A 19,861-nucleotide genomic window follows, 5' to 3' on the forward strand; every position below is an offset into this window, starting at 1 on the left:
TTTGATGAGAATGAAACTTAAAAGTTCTCACTTACAAGTGAAGGCATACCCCAAGACCGTAGTGCTATTTGAGGTCTTTTTTCTTTTATTTGGTTCAATGAATCTTCACATCCTTTATTTTTTAATTTTTTACATTTTAAGATTGAATAAATTAAACAAAAATTATAATACAAAAGTAAACAATGTATAAAGAAAAGTTAAATGTGCAAAGTCTAAAGGTGAGGATTGGTATTTGTTAAAACAAAAGGTGAGGATTGGTATGAGTAGGCTAGGTTCAAAGTTCGAACCTCTTCAATGTCACAAAGAAAAAAGAAATAAATGTCACTAAGTACTATAGTCTAGTGTATTCCTTTTTAGTTATAAATGAGAGGTCTTAGGTTTGATTATCGCTAAAGACGAATTCAAACCACTTATTATGGCTAACCCATTGTGAGGCTTAACCAACGCCCCACCCCATACTGTAGATATTATTGTTTGTTCAAAAAAATAATAAAAAAATAAATGTGCGAAAATCATGTCACTTGTATAAACCATATTCGTCAACAAATCAGTTTTCTTTTCAACTACAGAATATTTGGTAGAAGAACATTGTAAGTGTATGGCCAACTTTGTAAAATTCGTCACACACCATCACTAAGATAGATAGGAATAAGAAATGTGAACTTCAAACCTCTCTCAACCATTAATTTAGCTTTTCAAAATAAACAAAACATTAGTTTATGAGATTACAGTTGAACATTAGTTTAGAGAGATTCCAATCACTCTTATTTAATTGATTAACATTATACAGTCTCTGTATTATTGTTTTTTTTTTTGTTAGTATTATGATCTCGAGAATCTTCAATATTGTCAATTTTTATCAATGTGTACTCTTGTTTTATTATTATTTTTTTCCCTAAAAGTGTAAGGTTTATGTCATTTTTTTTCATGTATTTTTAATCTTTTCTCCTTGTACAAAGGATTTGGTTTATGTTTCCTAATTAAGTGTATTATTTTTCAATATCAATAATTTTTCTCGTACCGTTGATTTAAAAAAAAAATATCTTCAAATTAAAACTAAAATATCACTCGAAAATAAATAAAAAATATTCTTTATAAAATAATGGGCCGAAACAGGAGAGCAGTCATGGTCACGTGTATAGTCCAAGTAAATAGGGAAATAAATGGAAAAATATTAAACAGAGCAAACACTCTGTTTTGGTGACACGTACAAGGTATCTTTGTATCTTGAACCCCTTCGGATTCTCGCCTGACATCTCAATCCCCTCTTTTGTCTACACGCCTGAGAACGACTGCTCCATTTCAGGAGCAAACTTCCAAACGGCATAACCCTGCTTCAACTCTCCGAGCAAAAGAATCCGGATTAGTGGCGTAATTAAGATTCGGTTAAGAAATTTAATTACAACGACAACGATATCCTTCTGACAATATCTCAGATCAATAGTTATTTTTTGTATTTAACTACTAATGTTTCGATTAACGTGATCACGTTAGAACCATGAGGTGGAGAGAAGTTTTTTTACAACATAAATATCGTTGTGACACATTTTAAGTGAATTAGCTTAATTGCCACGTGGTAGTGCGTAATTAACTCATGCATAGTAACATTATCATTGACGTGCTAGGGTCATGATACGGAGAGAAATTTATAATGATGGTGGTATTGTGATAGTTGTGGTGGGAAAAATTTGTGTTCTTTGTATTGACGAATTTGTACTTATAAAACAATTAAATATCATTGATAAAAGAATCAAAGCCACACGCCCACGAGATGGGAGGGTTTGACCAATAGATATCTGATGCTTAAGTCAATTTCTCTTAAAATAGAGAGAGGTTAGGGTTTAACTGCGTAGTAAAAACTTAACAGTATTTGGTGGAGAATGGGTTATTCATAGGGCTACTAAATGTGTAGGGATTGTCATGTCATGTGTCGGTGTCCAATTGGCCAAAATGTGCATCAGTCGAATATAGTAAGAAAATATCTTTAAGATGTTAAGATATCTTAAAGATACTTGAGAAATAATCCCGAATATATTATTTAATTAATAATATTTTGGAATAATCCGTGAAATTCTTGATTGAATTTGGTGGTAAATCCTTTTTTGATTGAGTTGATTTTCAAGAAGAAAAACTTTAAAGATGGAATTAATAATTTAATCATATCTTTAATATCTTTGACTTATCTCTTTTGTCATGGGCAAAAAAACTTGAAAAATCGTAGTTAGCAGCTCAAGTCTGCTTGAGTATTAAAATGCGCGTGGAACGAATAAGATCGACACTAATTTAATGAGGGCATTCTTGTCACTTGATGGTAAAAGTTCACGTGTCAGCTCAAAAATTTTCTGTATTATTATTATAGTTTTTCACAGTTGTGTGTAATCGACTCATGACAATAGTATTCTCGTTGATAGGCTTGTCATCTCGCTTATATTTTAAATTAAAATTAAAATATCATTGGATTAATTTGTGTTCACACACTTTAATGGCATATTCCTTTCCTCAGCTTACTTAGAAAGACGACGAATTTCCATCTTCCATTTTAGCCAGCTTAGTCCTAATAATGCTCATTCTGCCACCCTCACTTTGTTTTTAAACTTCCTTTTTTAATCCCACCGCAATTTTCCATTCGTTCCAATCGAATCCCGCCTCGACCTTATCGGTATATATATGCTGCTGTTCTGCTGGGTGAATGAAACTTTCACAACCAACCCAGCAATCAATGGCACCCATTAACCAGATTCTCCAACATTTCCAAGCAATGCCCTTAGCAGTCCCTGCTGCCATCGCTGCTCTGTCTCTGCTCTTCCTGTTTTCCGTCAAAGCTTTGATCTTCCCCAATAAAAACGCTTTCTCCAAACTCCCTTCTGTTCCAGGTACCTATTACTAATTTCCCACTTTTATTTATTTTTGTGTTTATTTGTTGGCGATTTATGAGTTTTGATGAACTGGGTGGTCGGTACATTGGAAATTTTGCAGTTGTGCCAGGGCTGCCTGTGGTGGGGAACTTGCTGCAGCTGAAGGAGAAGAAGCCGTACAAGACGTTTACTAGGTGGGCTGAGGAGTACGGACCAATTTATTCTATCAGAACTGGTGCTACCACCATGGTTGTTCTCAATACAGCTGATGTTGCCAAAGAGGTAGGTTTCTCTTTCTCACTAATCACTCTGAAAAACGACATATGGGAGTTAGATCAGTTGGCTAGCGAGCGCAGCTGTACTTTCATCCAAGTTCGAGCCCTCCTTCCTCTAAGTTAGAGAAGTTCAAATAGAATAAAGAAATAATTCATTATACACACCATATTTATTTGTGTCCCTTCCCATAGAACATCGTCTTTATCAACCAAAAGAAAATAAAAAAAATCACCAAGTACAATGTTACATATTCGAAGGGTACTTTTGTTATTTGATGGATAAATAAATTGACCTTAATAGAACTACGGAAGTTTGTTTCTACCAGGTGAAATTCAATATTTATCCATCACTGAAACTTCTGAGTGAGGTTAATTTTGGTGGAGTTAGACCTTTGCACCAGTTGACCTGGGTAGACAAGTAATTAATCATTGCCAATCGACTCTGTAGCTGAAGTTTAGTATTAAAAATTAAGGGTTTATATGGTACTTTACTTGAATTCATCTTTTAAAATCAATCATATTTTTTATTTTTGGGTTCTTTAACACTTTTTAAGTTTTAAACCTTGAAAACTTGTTTGGTAAAATTATTTTTAAAAACTAGATTCAAAACTAACTAAAAATTTGACTTATTTCTTCAAAACACCAAAAGTAAGGTTTTAGAGTTGAGAAATTTTATTTGAACCCATATTTTGTATCTCAACACCAAGCTTACTTTTTATACTTATATTATATTTTATTTATCTATCATTATCTTTTTACACCCAACGTTATTTCCAAAATTGCCCTTACTTATCAAAACTCAACTCAATCAAACTTCTTTTTACACCCAACTCAATCTACTTAAAATAAAAATAAAACCCTAATCAGTTCATCATCTTCATGGAGCAAAGCCCCTTCTCTCTCTCTTTAAAAAAATCCTTCCATCTCCCATGGTTGTCATTTTGCACCCTCATCTGCTCATCCATAGTCATCCAAACCTCATCCCCTTCCTTTTCTTCATCATTTGACATCTCTAAATTTATAGAGCACTAATTAGCTTAATAATTGGTATGTGTTCAATTGATTGGTTCAATTTTTACATATTGATTCATTTTTCTTTTCAATTAAATGAGCTTCTGGTTAGAGTGTTTAATGAGTTTGACATGTTTCAATTAAATGAGAATCTTCTAGACTCTATATTCTTATATGTGGTAGAAAAATGGGTACGCCCATGATAACTTTTGGTAGATCAATGAATATTTTTAACCATGGATAATTTTATTTTATTTTATTTTTTTTGTCAAAACCGTGGATATTTATTAGATACAAAAGTTGCAGACAACAATTCACATTACATTGAACTGTGACTAAAAAGTATATCATCTTTGCACGTTTTAAAGGCGAACTCATAACTAAGCAGTTTTTATTGTGGAGCAAAACTTCGAGAATTGATCTAACCTAGATGTGTAATTAAGTTTATGCATTTTAATGATTAAACTGATAAATATTTCAACCACATATGGATTTAATATCGTAGTATCTTTTAGCCTCTATATGCGACAAAAGTTGCGAACAAAAATTCACAATACATAGAATTGTGGTAAAAAAAAGTATATCGCATTTGCACGTTTTATAGGTGAACTCATAGGTAAGCAGTTTTTATTGTTGACCAAAACTTCAGGCATTGATCTAACTTGAATGTATAATTGAGCTTATACATTTTAATTATTAAATTCATAAATAGCTCGATCGCATATGAATTTAATATCGTAGTGTCTTTTAACCTCTATATTGGTATCTGTGGCAAAAAAAAGGGTACTTCCATGAGAAAATTTTGTAGATCGATGAATATTTTCAATCTAAATATGTATTAGATACCAAAAATTATAAGTCTATTCGCGAAAGTCTAAGCCAATGCCACATACATATATTTAGGGAACTGTTATTAACACTCCAAAAATCTCATTCTACACTTTGCACAAATGTATTTTTCTTTCTAATTATAGAAAGTTTGGAGTGTCAAATGAGATTTTTAGAGAGCTAATAACAATTTTGCTATATTTATATACATTTTATTTTAGTTTGGAAGTCGACTTCCTTTTTTTTTTTTTTTTTTTTTATCAAGTTGGGAGTATCACTGATTGTAACCCTGTGCAACTAGTTGTTGATTCGTTGTGAATAATCAACATGATTTCTTACAATGTCTTGGGCGTATGAATAACAAAAAGAAAACGGTCATGATACAATGACATGCCCTAGTCTCGACTCCGTCGTAGCACGATATTGTCCGCTTTGGGCTCCTGCCACGCCCTCATGGTTTTGTTTCTGGGAACTCAGACGAGAACTTCCCAGTGGGTCACCTATCCTAGGATTGCTCTCGCCTGAACTCGCTTAACTTCGGAGTTTTGATGGAACCCGAAGCTAGTGAGTTCCCAAAAGGCCTCGTGCTATAGGAGGTGGGTATGTACATATAAGGCACATCACTCTGTCTCGATGTAGGATGTTACAATCCACCCTCCTTAGGGGCCCGACGTCTTTGTCGGCACACTTGCACCGAACGGCAGAGTGGCTTTAGTACTAATTAGTAAACAACTTGTGCATGATGTTTACTTATAACTAAGTGGCATGAAGGGACAAATGTGTATGTTTCATGCATAACTTGAATAGTATTAGTAAAGTCACACATGTCAATCAACTTGTTGGCAAGTGGCCCTTAGTAGTGAAAAAGTGTTATGCTCTTGCATAACGGCATGAGTTCGAATTCTATTGGTAACTAATCTAACATCTAACTTACTAATACTATCGCTCGACTCAAAAAAAAAAAAATGGAAATGTATGTAGTGGATAAACACAATCTCAAATTTTAATTAAACTCACATAACAACGATAAATAAAGGCATTATCACAACTTAGGGGTGGTGAGCAATCCCATTAAAATGGCACTTAATATATACATATTAAAAACAAAAACAAATTGATGCAAAATCTCCCGACGACTAATACTATTCCAAGTCATGCATGAAAATACACATTTGTCCCTTCATGCCACTTGGTTATAAGCAAACATCATGCACAAGTTGTTTACTAATTAGTATTACTACTATTAGCTTGTATCATGACCGTTTTCTTTCTGTTATTCATACGCCCAAGACATTGTAAGAAATAATGTTGATTATTCAAAACAAATCAATAACTAGTTGCACAAGGTCACAGTCAGTGATACTCCTAACTTGATAAAAAAAGAGCAAAAAAAGGAAGTCGACTTCCAAACTAAAATAAAATGTATATAAATATAGAATAGAAAATTGTTATTAGCATTCCAAAAATCTCATTTGACACTCCAAACTTTCTATAATTAGAATGAAAAATACAATTGTGCAGAGTGTAGAAGGAGATTTTTGGAGTGCTAATAACAGCTCCTTAAATATATCTGAACAAATATTGTACGTAGCATTGACTTAGACTTTCGCGAATAGATTTATAATTTTTGGTATCTAATAAATATTCAGATTGAAAATATTCATGGATTTACAAAATTTTCTCATGGAGGTACCCATTTTTTTGCCACATATACCAATATAGAGGCTAAAAGACAATACGATATTAAATTCATATGTGGTCGAGATATTTATGAATTTAATCATTAAAATGCATAAGCTCAATTATACATTCAAGTTAGATCAATTCCTGAAGTTTTGGTCAACAATAAAACTGCTTACCTATGAGTTCACCTATAAAACGTGGAAAGACGATATACTTTTTAACCATAGTTTTATGTATTGTGAATTTTTGTCCACAACTTTTGTGGCATATAGAGGCTAAAAAATATTACGATATTAAATTCATATATGGTCGAAATATTTATTAGTTTAATCATTAAAATGCATAAACTCGAAGTTTTGCTCCACAATAAAAACTGCTTAGCTATGAGTTCGCCTATAAAACGTGCAAAGGCGATATACTTTTTAGCCACAGTTCAATGTAATGTGAATTGTTGTCCGCAACTTTTGTACCTAATAATTATTCACGGTTAAAAATATTCATTGATCTACCAAAAGTTATCATGGACGTACCCATTTTTCTACCACAGATAAGAATATAGAGGCTAAAAGATTCTCATTGAATTGAAACATACAAAACTCATTAAACACTCTAACCAGAAGCTCATACCGATTATTAAGCTAATTAGTGCTCTAGAAAATTTAGAGATGTCAAATGATGAAGAAAATGAACAGCAAGAGGTTTAGATGACTATGGAGGAGAAATGTCAAAATGAAGTCATATCTTAACTTTTTTTTTTATAAAGAAAGAAAGACAAAATAAAAAGGATGGGAAAAGAAGAGTGAAGGGGAGAAGAATAGAAAAAAAAATAAAAAAATCCTACTCTTCTTTCTCTTCCCACCGGCCCTCTCTCCTGATGCTTTCACTCTCCTATTTCTCTCCTGATGGTCTCTTTATCTCCTATTTCTCCCTTGATGCTCTCTCTCCTCTTCCTCCCTCTTTCTCCTTTTTCTCTCTCCTTCGATGCACTCTCCTCTTTGAATCTATCTATGGACGATGATGTCTTTCTTTATTTTTTGTAAATTGTTAAGATTTAAAATAAATTTTGACTCTAATACAAAACAAAATTTTGAGTCTTGAAGAAAATTGTTCTTAAGACATGTTCTCAAAAAAAGTTTTGATCAAATGTTAATTTTTTTTAATATAATACCAAACATGCCCTAAGATACTGTGTTTTTTCTTGAAGGCTTGAAGCCATGAAAGATCCATTCGATTGAGATTTCAACTGATTTCCGACTTATGGGTTTATCTTTTCCATGGACTTCATTATAGAGTTGATAAGCAATAGGCGTGTCCTCAACGCCTATTGCACTGATCAAAGGGTTATAACAATGAAAGTTCTGTTTCTTACTAATTCAATATGTTCTGATGAACTTGTATGTATTACGGGGAAGATTTTATCCAATACATGAATGTTTATGTATCATTATATATATATATATATATATATATATATATATATATATATATATTTTGGTATGAAGGATTCGTTAAAACTCCCTTTGAATAATTGGTAACCACTTCTGCTCTAATGGTTGTTTCAGGCCATGGTGACCAGATATTCGTCCATGTCAACGAGAAAGCTATCAAAGGCACTTAAGATTCTCACTTCCGATAAATGTATGGTTGCAACAAGTGACTACAACGATTTTCACAAGATGGTAAAACGACACGTACTCACGAATGTTCTTGGAGCGAATGCTCAGGTTTGTTGTTACGGTTCTTGTTCTCACTTTATGCGCATACTATTTCTTATCCGATGATATGGTACATTTGTTATAACTCCATTAGTGATATTCAGAAGCGACACCGAAGCCAGAGAGATACCATGAGGGAAAATGTTGCTAGCCGATTGCATGCTCATGTAAACAACTCGCCTCAAGAAGCTATAAATTTCAGAGAGATATTCGAGTCTGAACTCTTTGGAATTGCTTTGAAGCAAGTGAGTGTTGCTTTATTTTGTTAGTACCGAGTATTCTGTAACGCTTCCTCCTTGTACTTGACGTTAAAATTGCGAAGTTGAGAATATAGTAGAAACTAACATAATGGTTGCAGGCTATAGGTAAGGATATAGAAGACTCCATTAATGTGGAGGAGCTTGGTACTACATTATCAAGAGACGATATCTTTAAGGTTCTAGTGAATGACATGATGGAAGGTGCAATCGAGGTTGATTGGAGAGACTTCTTCCCGTACCTGAGATGGGTTCCTAATAAGACCATAGAAAATAACATGAAGAGACTCTCTCGCCGCAGGATAGCAGTAATGAATGTCCTGATCGAAGAGCAGAAGAAGCGACTTGCTTCAGGAGAGGTGCTCTTTTCTTGCTTTCAAATGCATTATCTTTTTTGGGAACTTCTTAGTAGTTGTACGTGTAACTTGAATGGAGTATGAAACAGGAATTGAATTGTTATACCGACTACTTGCTTTCTGAAGCAAAAACGCTTACACCTGAGCAAATAACCATGTTGATTTGGGAAACGATTATCGAGACAGCGGATACTACATTGGTAACAACGGAATGGGCTATGTATGAACTTGCAAAAGATCAGAAAAAACAGGTTATTTTAGTTGCTGATTTTTTAAATTTTGTATGTGCACCGTTTTTTTTTCTTGGTAACTAATACTGGACTACTTTGCCTGGTAATATAACAGGATCGTCTCTTTGAAGAAATTCAAAATGTTTGCGGAACAGACAAGGTTACTGAGGAACATTTGTCCCAGATGCCGTACCTGGGTGCTGTTTTCCATGAAACTTTAAGGAAGTACAGTCCAGTTCCTATAGTTCCTCTTAGATATGTGCACGAAGATACCCAATTAGGCGGTTACTATGTTCCTGCCGGAACAGAGGTACTTGATAAATGTTTCCATTAGATATATTTTTCATTTTTTTCACAACATTGTTATCGATCTTTTACTAAGTTATGCTATTGTACACGCAGATTGCCATTAACATATACGGGTGCAACATGGACAAGAACCAATGGGAAAGCCCGGAAGAATGGAAGCCAGAGAGGTTTTTGGAACCAAAACACGACCCGATGGATTTGTACAAGACCATGGCATTTGGAGCCGGTAAGAGGGTGTGTGCCGGTTCACTGCAGGCAATGCTGATAGCGTGCACCTCCATTGGAAGGTTGGTGCAGGAGTTTGAGTGGAAGCTGAGACATGGGGAGGAAGAAAATGTGGCCACCGTTGGGCTCACCACTCGCAAACTCCATCCTATGCATGCAATCCTCAAACCAAGAAATTGGTAAAGCTTAAAAATAAAGCCTCAAACTAATTTGAGATGGTTTTAGGATTTTATCTACCTGAAGAAACGTGTAGTATCGCAGTTGAATAAGTTTTGAGCGTCCCTTTTTTTTTGTTGAATGACATCAAACATGGTCGGATCTTATTTACTTTTACTTTGTACTACAATACTGCTAAATCAATTTAGTAGAGCGTATGTTGTCGATAACAAAGCTGTTTTGAGACTCGCATCGGGCCATACTTTGTTTCTTTTTGTGGATTTAGCACCAGCATAACAAGAATAGAGTTCCGATAACACAAGCAGTTCCGCAAAGATTTATTATATAAGTTAAATTCCATCCTAATTATCTCTTTAATTATTATTTTTTGTTATTTCTTGTTCTTATTCCTGCTCTAAACCCTATTTATAGATTTTAATTTTAATTTTTATAATCTACCTATATCTTACAAGTTAATTGTATTTATCTACCTAATGACAAATTCTTTTTCATAATCAGCTTGTATCACGTATTAATGTCTTTTGTCTGTAGGTATATTATGTTTTTTTTGTATCTTTTAGTGATGTCTCATATCTCTCTTATAGGTATAATATACAGTAATATTTTTGTTACTTGAGTTAGGATCGTATGTTCAGCAAATGGATTTGGGTTAGTAAATTAATTATTTGTTATAAGATATTAAATAGATTTATTCAAATTAGAAAATTTTAATTTATCTCTAATATTTAAAAAAATATATAAAAAATTAAATTAAATAAAAAAATAATATTGGACTTAACCTAAAATCATATTGGTTTTTTTGACCCAAATCTAAATGCCCCTAAAAACATTTGTTTAGAGAGATTCCACTCAAACTGTTCTGTCTGTAAGCAAGTTTGTTATTCTACCTGTTTTCTTAATTGATTATCATTATACAGTCTTCCTATTATTGAGCTTATTTTTTTGTATTCTGTTCTCCACAATCTTAAATATTGTCAACTTTTATCAATGCGTTTCACGAATACGATTAATCTTCAAATTCCAAACTGTTTTCATGAAACACCATATATGTTATTAGATTGGTTATATTCATGAACATACATTAGCATAGTTACGTCATGTTATTATTCTATTTACAAATTTTTTTTATTAATAGAAGCGGTAGGATACATCAATTTTGTCGTTCACTCTTATCAGAACACCGAAATAGTAAATCACACACAACTTACGTTCTCAATACCTATAACAATTTCTGCCTCTATATCTGTAAATTTGATCAAATTAATATATCACTGAAAAATAAATTAAAGAGTTAAGTCCAAATAACTACCCCACTTTTCAGGATGATTTCAAACTGGTTCTAACCTTTTAAAACATTCCAAATAACTATCTAAAGTTTTGGAAATGAACATCTATTAGGTTCACTAGCGTTCAGAGATAACATGGACAAATATTAAGCGTATTTTAACTCTCAAGTCATCTATGGAGGTTTGAATCTCCAAATTGACACAATTTAGCTAAGCAAATTAATGGTTTACCTTGGCTAAGTGTGTCAATTTGGGAGATTATAACTCCAAAGACGTCGATTAGTGAAAACCAACTTTAGTACTTGTCCACCTCATCATTTCATGTATGTAACGTCATTATTTAATGTTGATAAAATCCCATCTAATGTCAAAACATTAAATAGTTGTTTGAAATGTTTTAAAATATTGAGACGAATTTAAAATTATTCCAAAAAAATGGATAGTTTTTTCGTCATCAACCCTAAATTAAACAATTCTTTATGAAATAATGGACAAAATCAGAAGAGATTTTTCAGTGTGACCGTCACATGAGGTGATACACTACGTCCGTCACAACTAAACATTTCTCCAAAAACAGGACATTAGTCATGGCCACTTATATATTCCAGGTATCTTTATTGCCATATTTCCAATTCGAGGCCAACTCATGAATGGAATCTGGAACCCTTTCGACTCCCGCTTGACATCTCAATCCTCCCTTTTTGTCTTCACGCCTGACAAACGACTGCTTCATTTGGGGAACAAACTTCCAAAACGGCATAGCCCTGCTTCAATTTCCCAAGTACAAGAATCCAAATTAATGCCGCGCAATAAGATTCAATTAAGAAATTTAATCGAAACGGCAAAGTTGTTGTGATAATATTCTAAATCAATAATTTTGTCAATGTATTTTAATTATTAACGTTTCTGTTGATATGATTAAGTTGGAGACATGAGGTGGAGAAAAATTTGTTTACAACGTTAACTATCATGTGACATATATTAAGTGAATCACATTAATTTTCTCATAGTAGTACCTACTTGACTCAGGAACTATAACATGACATGTTGGAGGAAAATCATATAGCAAAGATGTTATTTTGATAATAATTTAAGCTAATTACGTACTATTGTGTATTCTAATTTTTTACAATGGTGTGTAATCGACTCAGGACAATAGCATTCCCGTTGATATGCTTAGAGCTTAGAGGCATGACGTGCAGACAAATTTATCTCATCGAGCTGATATTTCAAATTCAAATTAATTATATATGACTGTGTTTTAATTATTTTTATAACAGTACATGATTAACTTATTATTTTGATAACTATGTGTTTTAATTATTTTTATAACAGTACGTGATTAATTTATTATTTCGATTGACAAACCGTAGTGGGCATATTCCTTTCCTCAGCTTACTTAGAAAGACGACGAATTTCCCACTTGTATTTAATCCCACCGCAATTTTCCATCGTATCGGCAAAAATATATTGTATATGCTGCTGTTCTGCTGGGTAAATGCAACTTTCACAACCAACCCAGCAGCAGACCCAGCACCTTTCCTCTCAACTTTCTCAGAGAATCAATGGAACCCATGACCCAGATTCTCCAAGGTTTCCAAGCAATGCCCTTTGCAGTCCCTGCTGCCATTGCTGCTCCGTCTCTGCTCTTCCTGTTATCTGCCAAAGATTTGGTCCACACAAAAAAAAATGATTTTCCCGAACTCCCTTCAGTTCCAGGTACTTAATTCTAATTCCCACTTTTATTTATTTTTGTGTTTATTTGTTGGGATATATGAGTTTTGAAGAAATGGATGGTGGTTAAATTGGGAATTTCGCAGCTGTGCCGGGGCTGCCTGTTGTGGGGAACTTGCTGCAGCTGAAGGAGAAGAAGCCGTACAAGACGTTTACTAAGTGGGCTGAGGAGTACGGACCAATCTATTCTATCAGGACTGGTGCTTCCACCATGGTTGTTCTCAATTCAACTGATATTGCCAAAGAGGTAGATTTCTTTCTCACTGTTCACTTGTCACTGTAAAAAAAAAAGTCAGACGTGAGTTAGACCAGTTGGTTAGGACCGCGGCCGCACCTTCACGCAAGTTCGAGTCCTCCTTCCTCTAAATTAGAGAAAGTTAAAATAGAAAAGAGACATGATTTCCGCACACCTCTTTTCTCTTTTCTTCATATGTACAACCTATTTATTTGTTTCTCTCTTGATTAATTCATTTCAAAAGCCGAAAATTGGGGGGGGGGAGGGTGGAGGAAAAAATCACTTTCCATAGAACAACGTTTTTGTCAACCAAATGAAAATAAAAAGATCAGTAAGTACCGTATCACATATTTGAAATCTTCTACACTCATTTTGTGTGTGGCCTCTATCTTTGATTGACACGTGTTAATAAACTCAACCCTCTATCAGTGGTTAATACGTGACTTAACCCTCTTGAAACGGAAGCTGAATTGTGTGTCTCAATGTGTCATTCGCAATCGCATGGAGAATTAAGACTCTATAGCCTAAGTTTAGAATTAACAATTAAGATAATGTGTTTTTTCGTGAAGCCATGAAAGATCCATTCGATTGAGTTTTCTACTGATTCCCGACATATGGATTTAGTCTTTTCCTCGACGCCTGTTGCAATGATCAAAGGGTTATAACAATGAAAGTTCTATTTCTTAATAATTCAATATGTTGGATGAACTTGCATGTATTACAGGGAAGGTTTTATCCTATACGTGAATAATTGGTAACCACTTTCTGCTGTAATGGTTGTTTCAGGCCATGGTGACCAGATATTCGTCCATGTCCACGAAAAAGCTATCAAAGGCACTAAAGCTTCTCACTTTTGATAAATGTATGGTTGCAATAAGTGACTACAACGATTTTCACAAGATGATAAAACGATACATACTCACAAATGTTCTTGGAGTGAATGCTCAGGTATGTTGTTACGGTTCTTGTTCTCACTTAGCGCATACTATTTCTTATGCCATCATATGGTAGATCTTGTTATAACTCCATTAATGACATTCAGAAGCGACACGGAAGCCACAGAGATACCATGAGGGAAAATATTGCTAGCCGATTGCATGCTCATGTAAAGAACTCTCCTCAAGAAGCTATAAATTTCAGAAAGATATTTGAGTCGGAACTCTTTGGAATTTCTTTGAAGCAAGTGAGTGTTGCCTTATTTTATTAGTGTAAGTATTTTGTAACGCTTGTTCCTTGTACTTGACGTAACAATTGAGAAATTGAGAATATAGTATAAACTAACGTACTGGATGCAGGCTATAGGTAAGAACATAGAAGACTCCATTTATGTGGAAGAGCTTGGTACTACATTATCAAGAGATGAGATCTTTAAGGTTCTAGTGCTTGACATAATGGAGGGTGCAATCGATGTTGATTGGAGAGACTTCTTCCCGTACCTGAGTTGGGTTCCTAATAAGAACTTTGAAAATAAAATTCAGACACTCTGTTGCCGCAGGAAAGCAGTAATGAATGCCCTGATCGAGGAGCAAAGGAAGCGAATTGCTTCAGGAGAGGTGCTCTTTTCTTGCTTTCAAATGCATTATCTTTTTTGGGAACTTCTTAGTAGTTGTATCTGTAACTTAACTGTAGTATGAAACAGGAATTGGATTGTTATATCGACTACTTGCTTTCTGAAGCAAAAACGCTTACACCTGAGCAAATATCCATGTTGATTTGGGAAACGATTATCGAGACAGCGGATACTACATTGGTAACAACGGAGTGGGCTATGTATGAACTTGCGAAGGATCAGAAGCGACAGGTTGTTTCAGTTGCTGATTTTCACATTTTGTATGTGCAACTTGTTGCTTTTTCTTGGTAACTAATATTGGTTAACTTTGCCTCATGTAACAGGACCGTCTCTTTGAAGAAATTCAAAATGTTTGTGGAACCGACAAGATTACTGAGGAACATTTGTCCCTGATGCCGTACCTGGGTGCTGTCTTCCACGAAACTTTAAGGAAGCACAGTCCAGCTCCTATAGTTCCTCTAAGATATGTGCACGAAGATACCCAATTAGGCGGTTACTATGTTCCTGTGGGAACAGAGGTACTTGATAAATGTTCCTATTAGATTTATTTTTTCATCCTTTTCACAACATTGATATCAATCTTTTACGAAGTTGTGCTATTGTACATGCAGATTGCCATTAACATATACGGGTGCAACATGGACAAGAACCAATGGGAAAGCCCCGAAGAATGGAAGCCAGAGAGGTTTTTGGATCCAAAATATGATCCGATGGATTTGTACAAGACCATGGCATTTGGAACCGGAAAGAGGGTGTGTGCCGGTTCACTTCAGGCAATGCTGATAGCGTGCACCACCATCGGAAGGTTGGTGCAGGAGTTCGAGTGGAAGCTGAGAGATGGAGAGGAAGAAAATGTGGACACTGTTGGGCTCACCACTCACAAACTCCATCCAATGCATGCAATCCTCAAACCAAGAAATTAGTAAAGCTTAGAAAATTAGGCCTGAAACTAATTTGAGATGGTTTTAGGATTTTATCTACCTGAAGAAACATGTAATATCGTAGTTGAACAAGTTTTGAGCTTTTTTTTTATTTTTTTGGTTGAATGACATCAAACATCGTTGAATCTTATTTACTTTACTTTTACTATAGTACCGCAAAATCTGTTTTCAGCAGAGTGTATGATGTTGATAATCGATGCCTAATAAGACTTTGTAGAGACTAGCATCTGGCCATACTTTCTTCGTTCTTTTGTTGGTTCAGCACCGGCACAACGGTTACACAAACCGGGTATCGCTTTTTGTTGTTGGGTTTTTGGCTAAAATGATCTAAAATCAAATTTAAATTCCTGAAATGATCAAACAAATATTAACTACATATTAATCATATATCAACGACATTTTGATCAATCATTTCAGTCATAAGCCCTTTGTTGCTTCTCTTTTGGCTAAGAAGTATATAGGTTTGGCAATACCGTTTTATATATTTTGTTTTTTATGTTATAGAAATAAAAAACAACCTACAAACTTGACATCATTTGGATCCTAGGTTTTTCTGTCATACATATTTAGTCCAACCGCTAAACGAAAATGGAAGAACCTAATACATTGATTTTTACAAAAATGGCTTAAATTTTGCTACTTGCTAATGGCAATTAGAGTGTTCTAAATACTAGTATTGATTAGGAGAATACCAATTAAACAATTGGGTTGAGTATTAAAGACAAGCAAGTATCACCGAAGAAGTTTATAATTTAATTGGTTAAGATTATTTTTTGGGTTTTGTGGTAGATCTCCTAGATTTTCGACGTCGCTTGTGTCAAACATACACAAAAAACCAAATGAAAGAACAAAAACTTCAATGTTGATGCATACACACATCTGTCACGCCAATTAATTTGTGATGACAACATTATTTAAGCCTCAGGTTAGGTCATACCGTAATCGCGATTGCAATGAACTAGTGAAATTTCAGCTAAAATAAGCAGGGAAATTGGAAATTTCATCAACAACAAAACACAAGTGGAATAAATTAGTGTAAAATAAATCCTAAGTGGCATAGCCTGATAGTTTCTCGAGAAGAGATCCAAGGATTTCTTCCATCAAAGTTACCAGATCAAGTGATCTGGACCTTTTAAATTTTATCCAACGATAAAAAATTATTACAGCTTTTAAGAGGTCAAAACAGATGGGTCGTTTGATGAAATTCGAAAGCCCCGGATCACTTGATCCGGTGACCTTGATAGAAGAGATTCAGAGATGATTTTTCTCTTTTGTCTCATCCTCTTGTGCAGTAAGCATTTATGGTAATTATTCCCTTTGCCACCTTAATTAATGGTAGTACCTGTGTGTTGTTGCCATGCAGATTTTTTTTTTGACACACAATAGTATTAGAGCAAGTCCACCCATGGACATTGCTTGGGGGACAGGGGAGAGGAAAGGGCCCGAGGCCCGGTGGACAGTGCTCCAACCTTGGAGAGCCTAAGTGAGGGTGGAAGCCCGAGGGCTGTGGGGGGTGGGGAATCGACGGGCTTGCAGCCCGAGGGCCAAGCCTTATTTAATTTTTTTTGTGTCAGGCGCGTGCCCCTCACTCACGAGTGGAAGCACGTTGCCCGATCGGAAATCCGGTGCCATGGCCCGCACACGCAGAGATGCCCAGTGACCGATGGGAAGCCACATGGCTTCCCACGGTCCGTTCGATCCCAAAAGGTTTAAATACCAACCGTCCGATGCAAGGGTAATAAAAAGAAAAAATAGCTTTAAAATTAAGAAAAGTTACCGTTGTGACGCGTGGCACAATCTGGAGTGTTGGATTTTAAATTTTTTTAAATCCAACGGTAGAGATTAATTATTTGAATAAAAATTAAAAAAAATGTAAAAAATCCGAAAAAAATGTAAAAAATTTGAAAAAAAATTCTGAAAAAATTTGTAAAAAATTCTTTTTACTTTTCTATAAATATCACTTCTTCTCCATCTACCTACACCACAATGACACATGGCGCAATGAGAACGATTTAAAAATTCTTATCCCAAATTACAAATAATTTTATTTTGTATTATTTAAACAAACAAAAAAAACTAATATTTTATTGCCTATTGCCAGGGGGAGGGCTCCAAGGGTGGAGATGCAAATGGTAATTTACTGTTCATTAATGGCAGTTACTGTTCAATAGGGTGGATTGAATAGTGGATTGCCAGGGGGAGGGCTCCATGGGTGGAGTTGCTCTTAGTGAATTAAATTGGTAATATTAAAAAAAAACATGATTGGTGGAGATCAAACCTGAACCAAAGTAAATATTATTGTTTTCCACTACTGTCGTTTCAATTACCATGCAGAATTAGACCATCTTCAAAAGAAATGTCAAAAATGTCATATAGACATATAATGGTAACTAATGACGTATCATTTACTCAAACCGAGATGTCAAAGATGATATGGAAAATAAGGCTAAGCTGATATGAATAAAGAAATGTCAAATTTGGAGCTGTCTTTAAATTTGATTTTTGCTATTTCCCAAGGCATTTCACTTGCCTTACCTTAAATGCAATCGTATTTAAGTATTATTTTATTATTTTTAAACCAATAACAATCCAACTTTTATTATTTTTATTTTAAAAAATATAAATAAAGCAATAAATTTTGACATATCAGGTGGAAGGAAAATGTTGACGATATGTTAAATTACCAAGTCAGCCATCAAATTTAAATTTGATATTTTAAATTTAATATTTTCTTTAAAGATGCTCTTAAAAGTTCTAGCGGTGGCCTAATGTCGGTTCTATGTGAGCCCAAAAGGGACAACTATAATGCTCAATTAGTCAAACCGTCCATCCTCCATCTCTGGCTAATTTCATCTTAATTTCTTCTACCTCATCAATGTGACAGATGGGTTAGATGCTACGAAATAAAGTTCGACAATAAATTAGTTCATAGCATGAATCAGATGAATTAACAACTGACTGTGCAACTAATAAACCAGCAATCACTTTCAGTACATAAAAAAAAAGAGAAAATTTAATTAGTATTCTGTTCGAAGGTAAATGCATGTTTAAAACATGCAAGTAATTAGATATTCCAGCACTTAATTCCTTCCCTGCAAGCAAAAAATAAACTAGGATACTTTGTAACGGGATGGATTGGGTTTTGGATGTACCATATCCATATCCATACCCGAACTCGTAGAATCCCCGAACGGGTTTTCCCCATAACCGAACCCGTCGAATGACAGATTTTTGATCCGGTTTTTCCCATTATAATATTTATATATTTATTTATATAATTAACTAAATGAAAAATATTAAAAAAAAATATTAAATAAATTGCTATTATTAATACAATTTATACAATACATCTAATAAGTAATATTAAAAATTTATACTACTAAGAAAACATTTAAACTCTTAAAAATTATAAGCATTTAATTCCTATTATTAATGATATAAAAGTAAATAATTAATTTAATATTTAATAATGCATGATTATTAACAAACCCTTTTCATATAATAACTATTTATATTTTTTTTATTTATAGATGAAATTGTTCGGTTTCGGGTATGGGTTTGAAACGGATATCTCAATAACAATAAACGAATCCAAAATCAAAAAATTTATCCGACGACTATCTATAACTGTAAAATATCCAAAATTTCAAACCCAAAACCGAATCATTCGGATAGATTACTTGCAAGGATTGAATTTGATAGGTTAAATTGTCATCCTTAGATTTGACACTTCTCGATCGTTCTAATTCGTTTTGGACTGCTTCATTATTTAGCACTGCTAACATTTATGCATGCGGAAGTTTTCTTGTGCCCTACAGCCTACTTCCTTTGAGCGAGAAAGTTGACATGTGCAACACGAGAGGCTGCTGAAGGATGTCATGGACTCGTGGCCCAAGCTGAAGTTGGGATTTAGAGCTAATGACTAATTAATTGAACAATTAAGGCATGTGTTTTTTATGCTTAAGCAGTGATTGCTAATACCATGGGCGGATAATAGGAAAAAGGGTTCTCTCTGGATTCCTTCCATCAAATCCACCAAATCACTTAATTTAGGCTTTTAAAATTTGATCTAACGACTAAAGTTATTATAATTTTTAAAGAGCCCCCATGTTTGTAGCCATTGAATCAAATTTCAAGGGTCCGGATTGATTGATTGGATGAATTTGGTGGAAGG

At 34.3% G+C, this 19,861-nt stretch overlaps 1 protein-coding gene and 1 pseudogene across 1 annotated transcript; both read left to right on the plus strand.

Annotated features, from left to right (window-relative positions):
• The first annotated feature begins 2,553 nt into the window (after nucleotides 1-2,553).
• Nucleotides 2,554-10,152, plus strand: LOC126633552 (ent-kaurene oxidase, chloroplastic-like). Its single transcript, XM_050304200.1, has 8 exons — nucleotides 2,554-2,873; nucleotides 2,977-3,137; nucleotides 8,215-8,376; nucleotides 8,472-8,612; nucleotides 8,726-8,983; nucleotides 9,070-9,231; nucleotides 9,326-9,520; nucleotides 9,613-10,152. The coding sequence occupies exons 1-8, from the start codon at nucleotides 2,690-2,692 to the stop codon at nucleotides 9,925-9,927; spliced, it is 1,578 nt and encodes a 525-aa protein (XP_050160157.1). The 5' UTR covers nucleotides 2,554-2,689; the 3' UTR covers nucleotides 9,928-10,152.
• Nucleotides 10,153-12,647: 2,495 nt separating this feature from the next.
• Nucleotides 12,648-15,817, plus strand: LOC126633551 (ent-kaurene oxidase, chloroplastic-like; annotated as a pseudogene).
• The last annotated feature ends 4,044 nt before the right edge of the window (nucleotides 15,818-19,861 follow it).

Source organism: Malus sylvestris, chromosome 8, assembly GCF_916048215.2.
Source record: "Malus sylvestris chromosome 8, drMalSylv7.2, whole genome shotgun sequence".
NCBI classification, from domain to species: domain Eukaryota; kingdom Viridiplantae; phylum Streptophyta; class Magnoliopsida; order Rosales; family Rosaceae; genus Malus; species Malus sylvestris.

Bases quoted from the DNA above. Each gene is read 5' to 3' on its own strand.
- LOC126633552 (XM_050304200.1), top strand. From the start codon at position 2,690: ATGAAACTTTCACAACCAACCCAGCAATCAATGGCACCCATTAACCAG. The intron at 2,874-2,976 runs GTACCTATTACT...GAAATTTTGCAG, and splicing joins CAAACTCCCTTCTGTTCCAG to TTGTGCCAGGGCTGCCTGTG. The intron at 8,613-8,725 runs GTGAGTGTTGCT...TAATGGTTGCAG, and splicing joins TTGGAATTGCTTTGAAGCAA to GCTATAGGTAAGGATATAGA.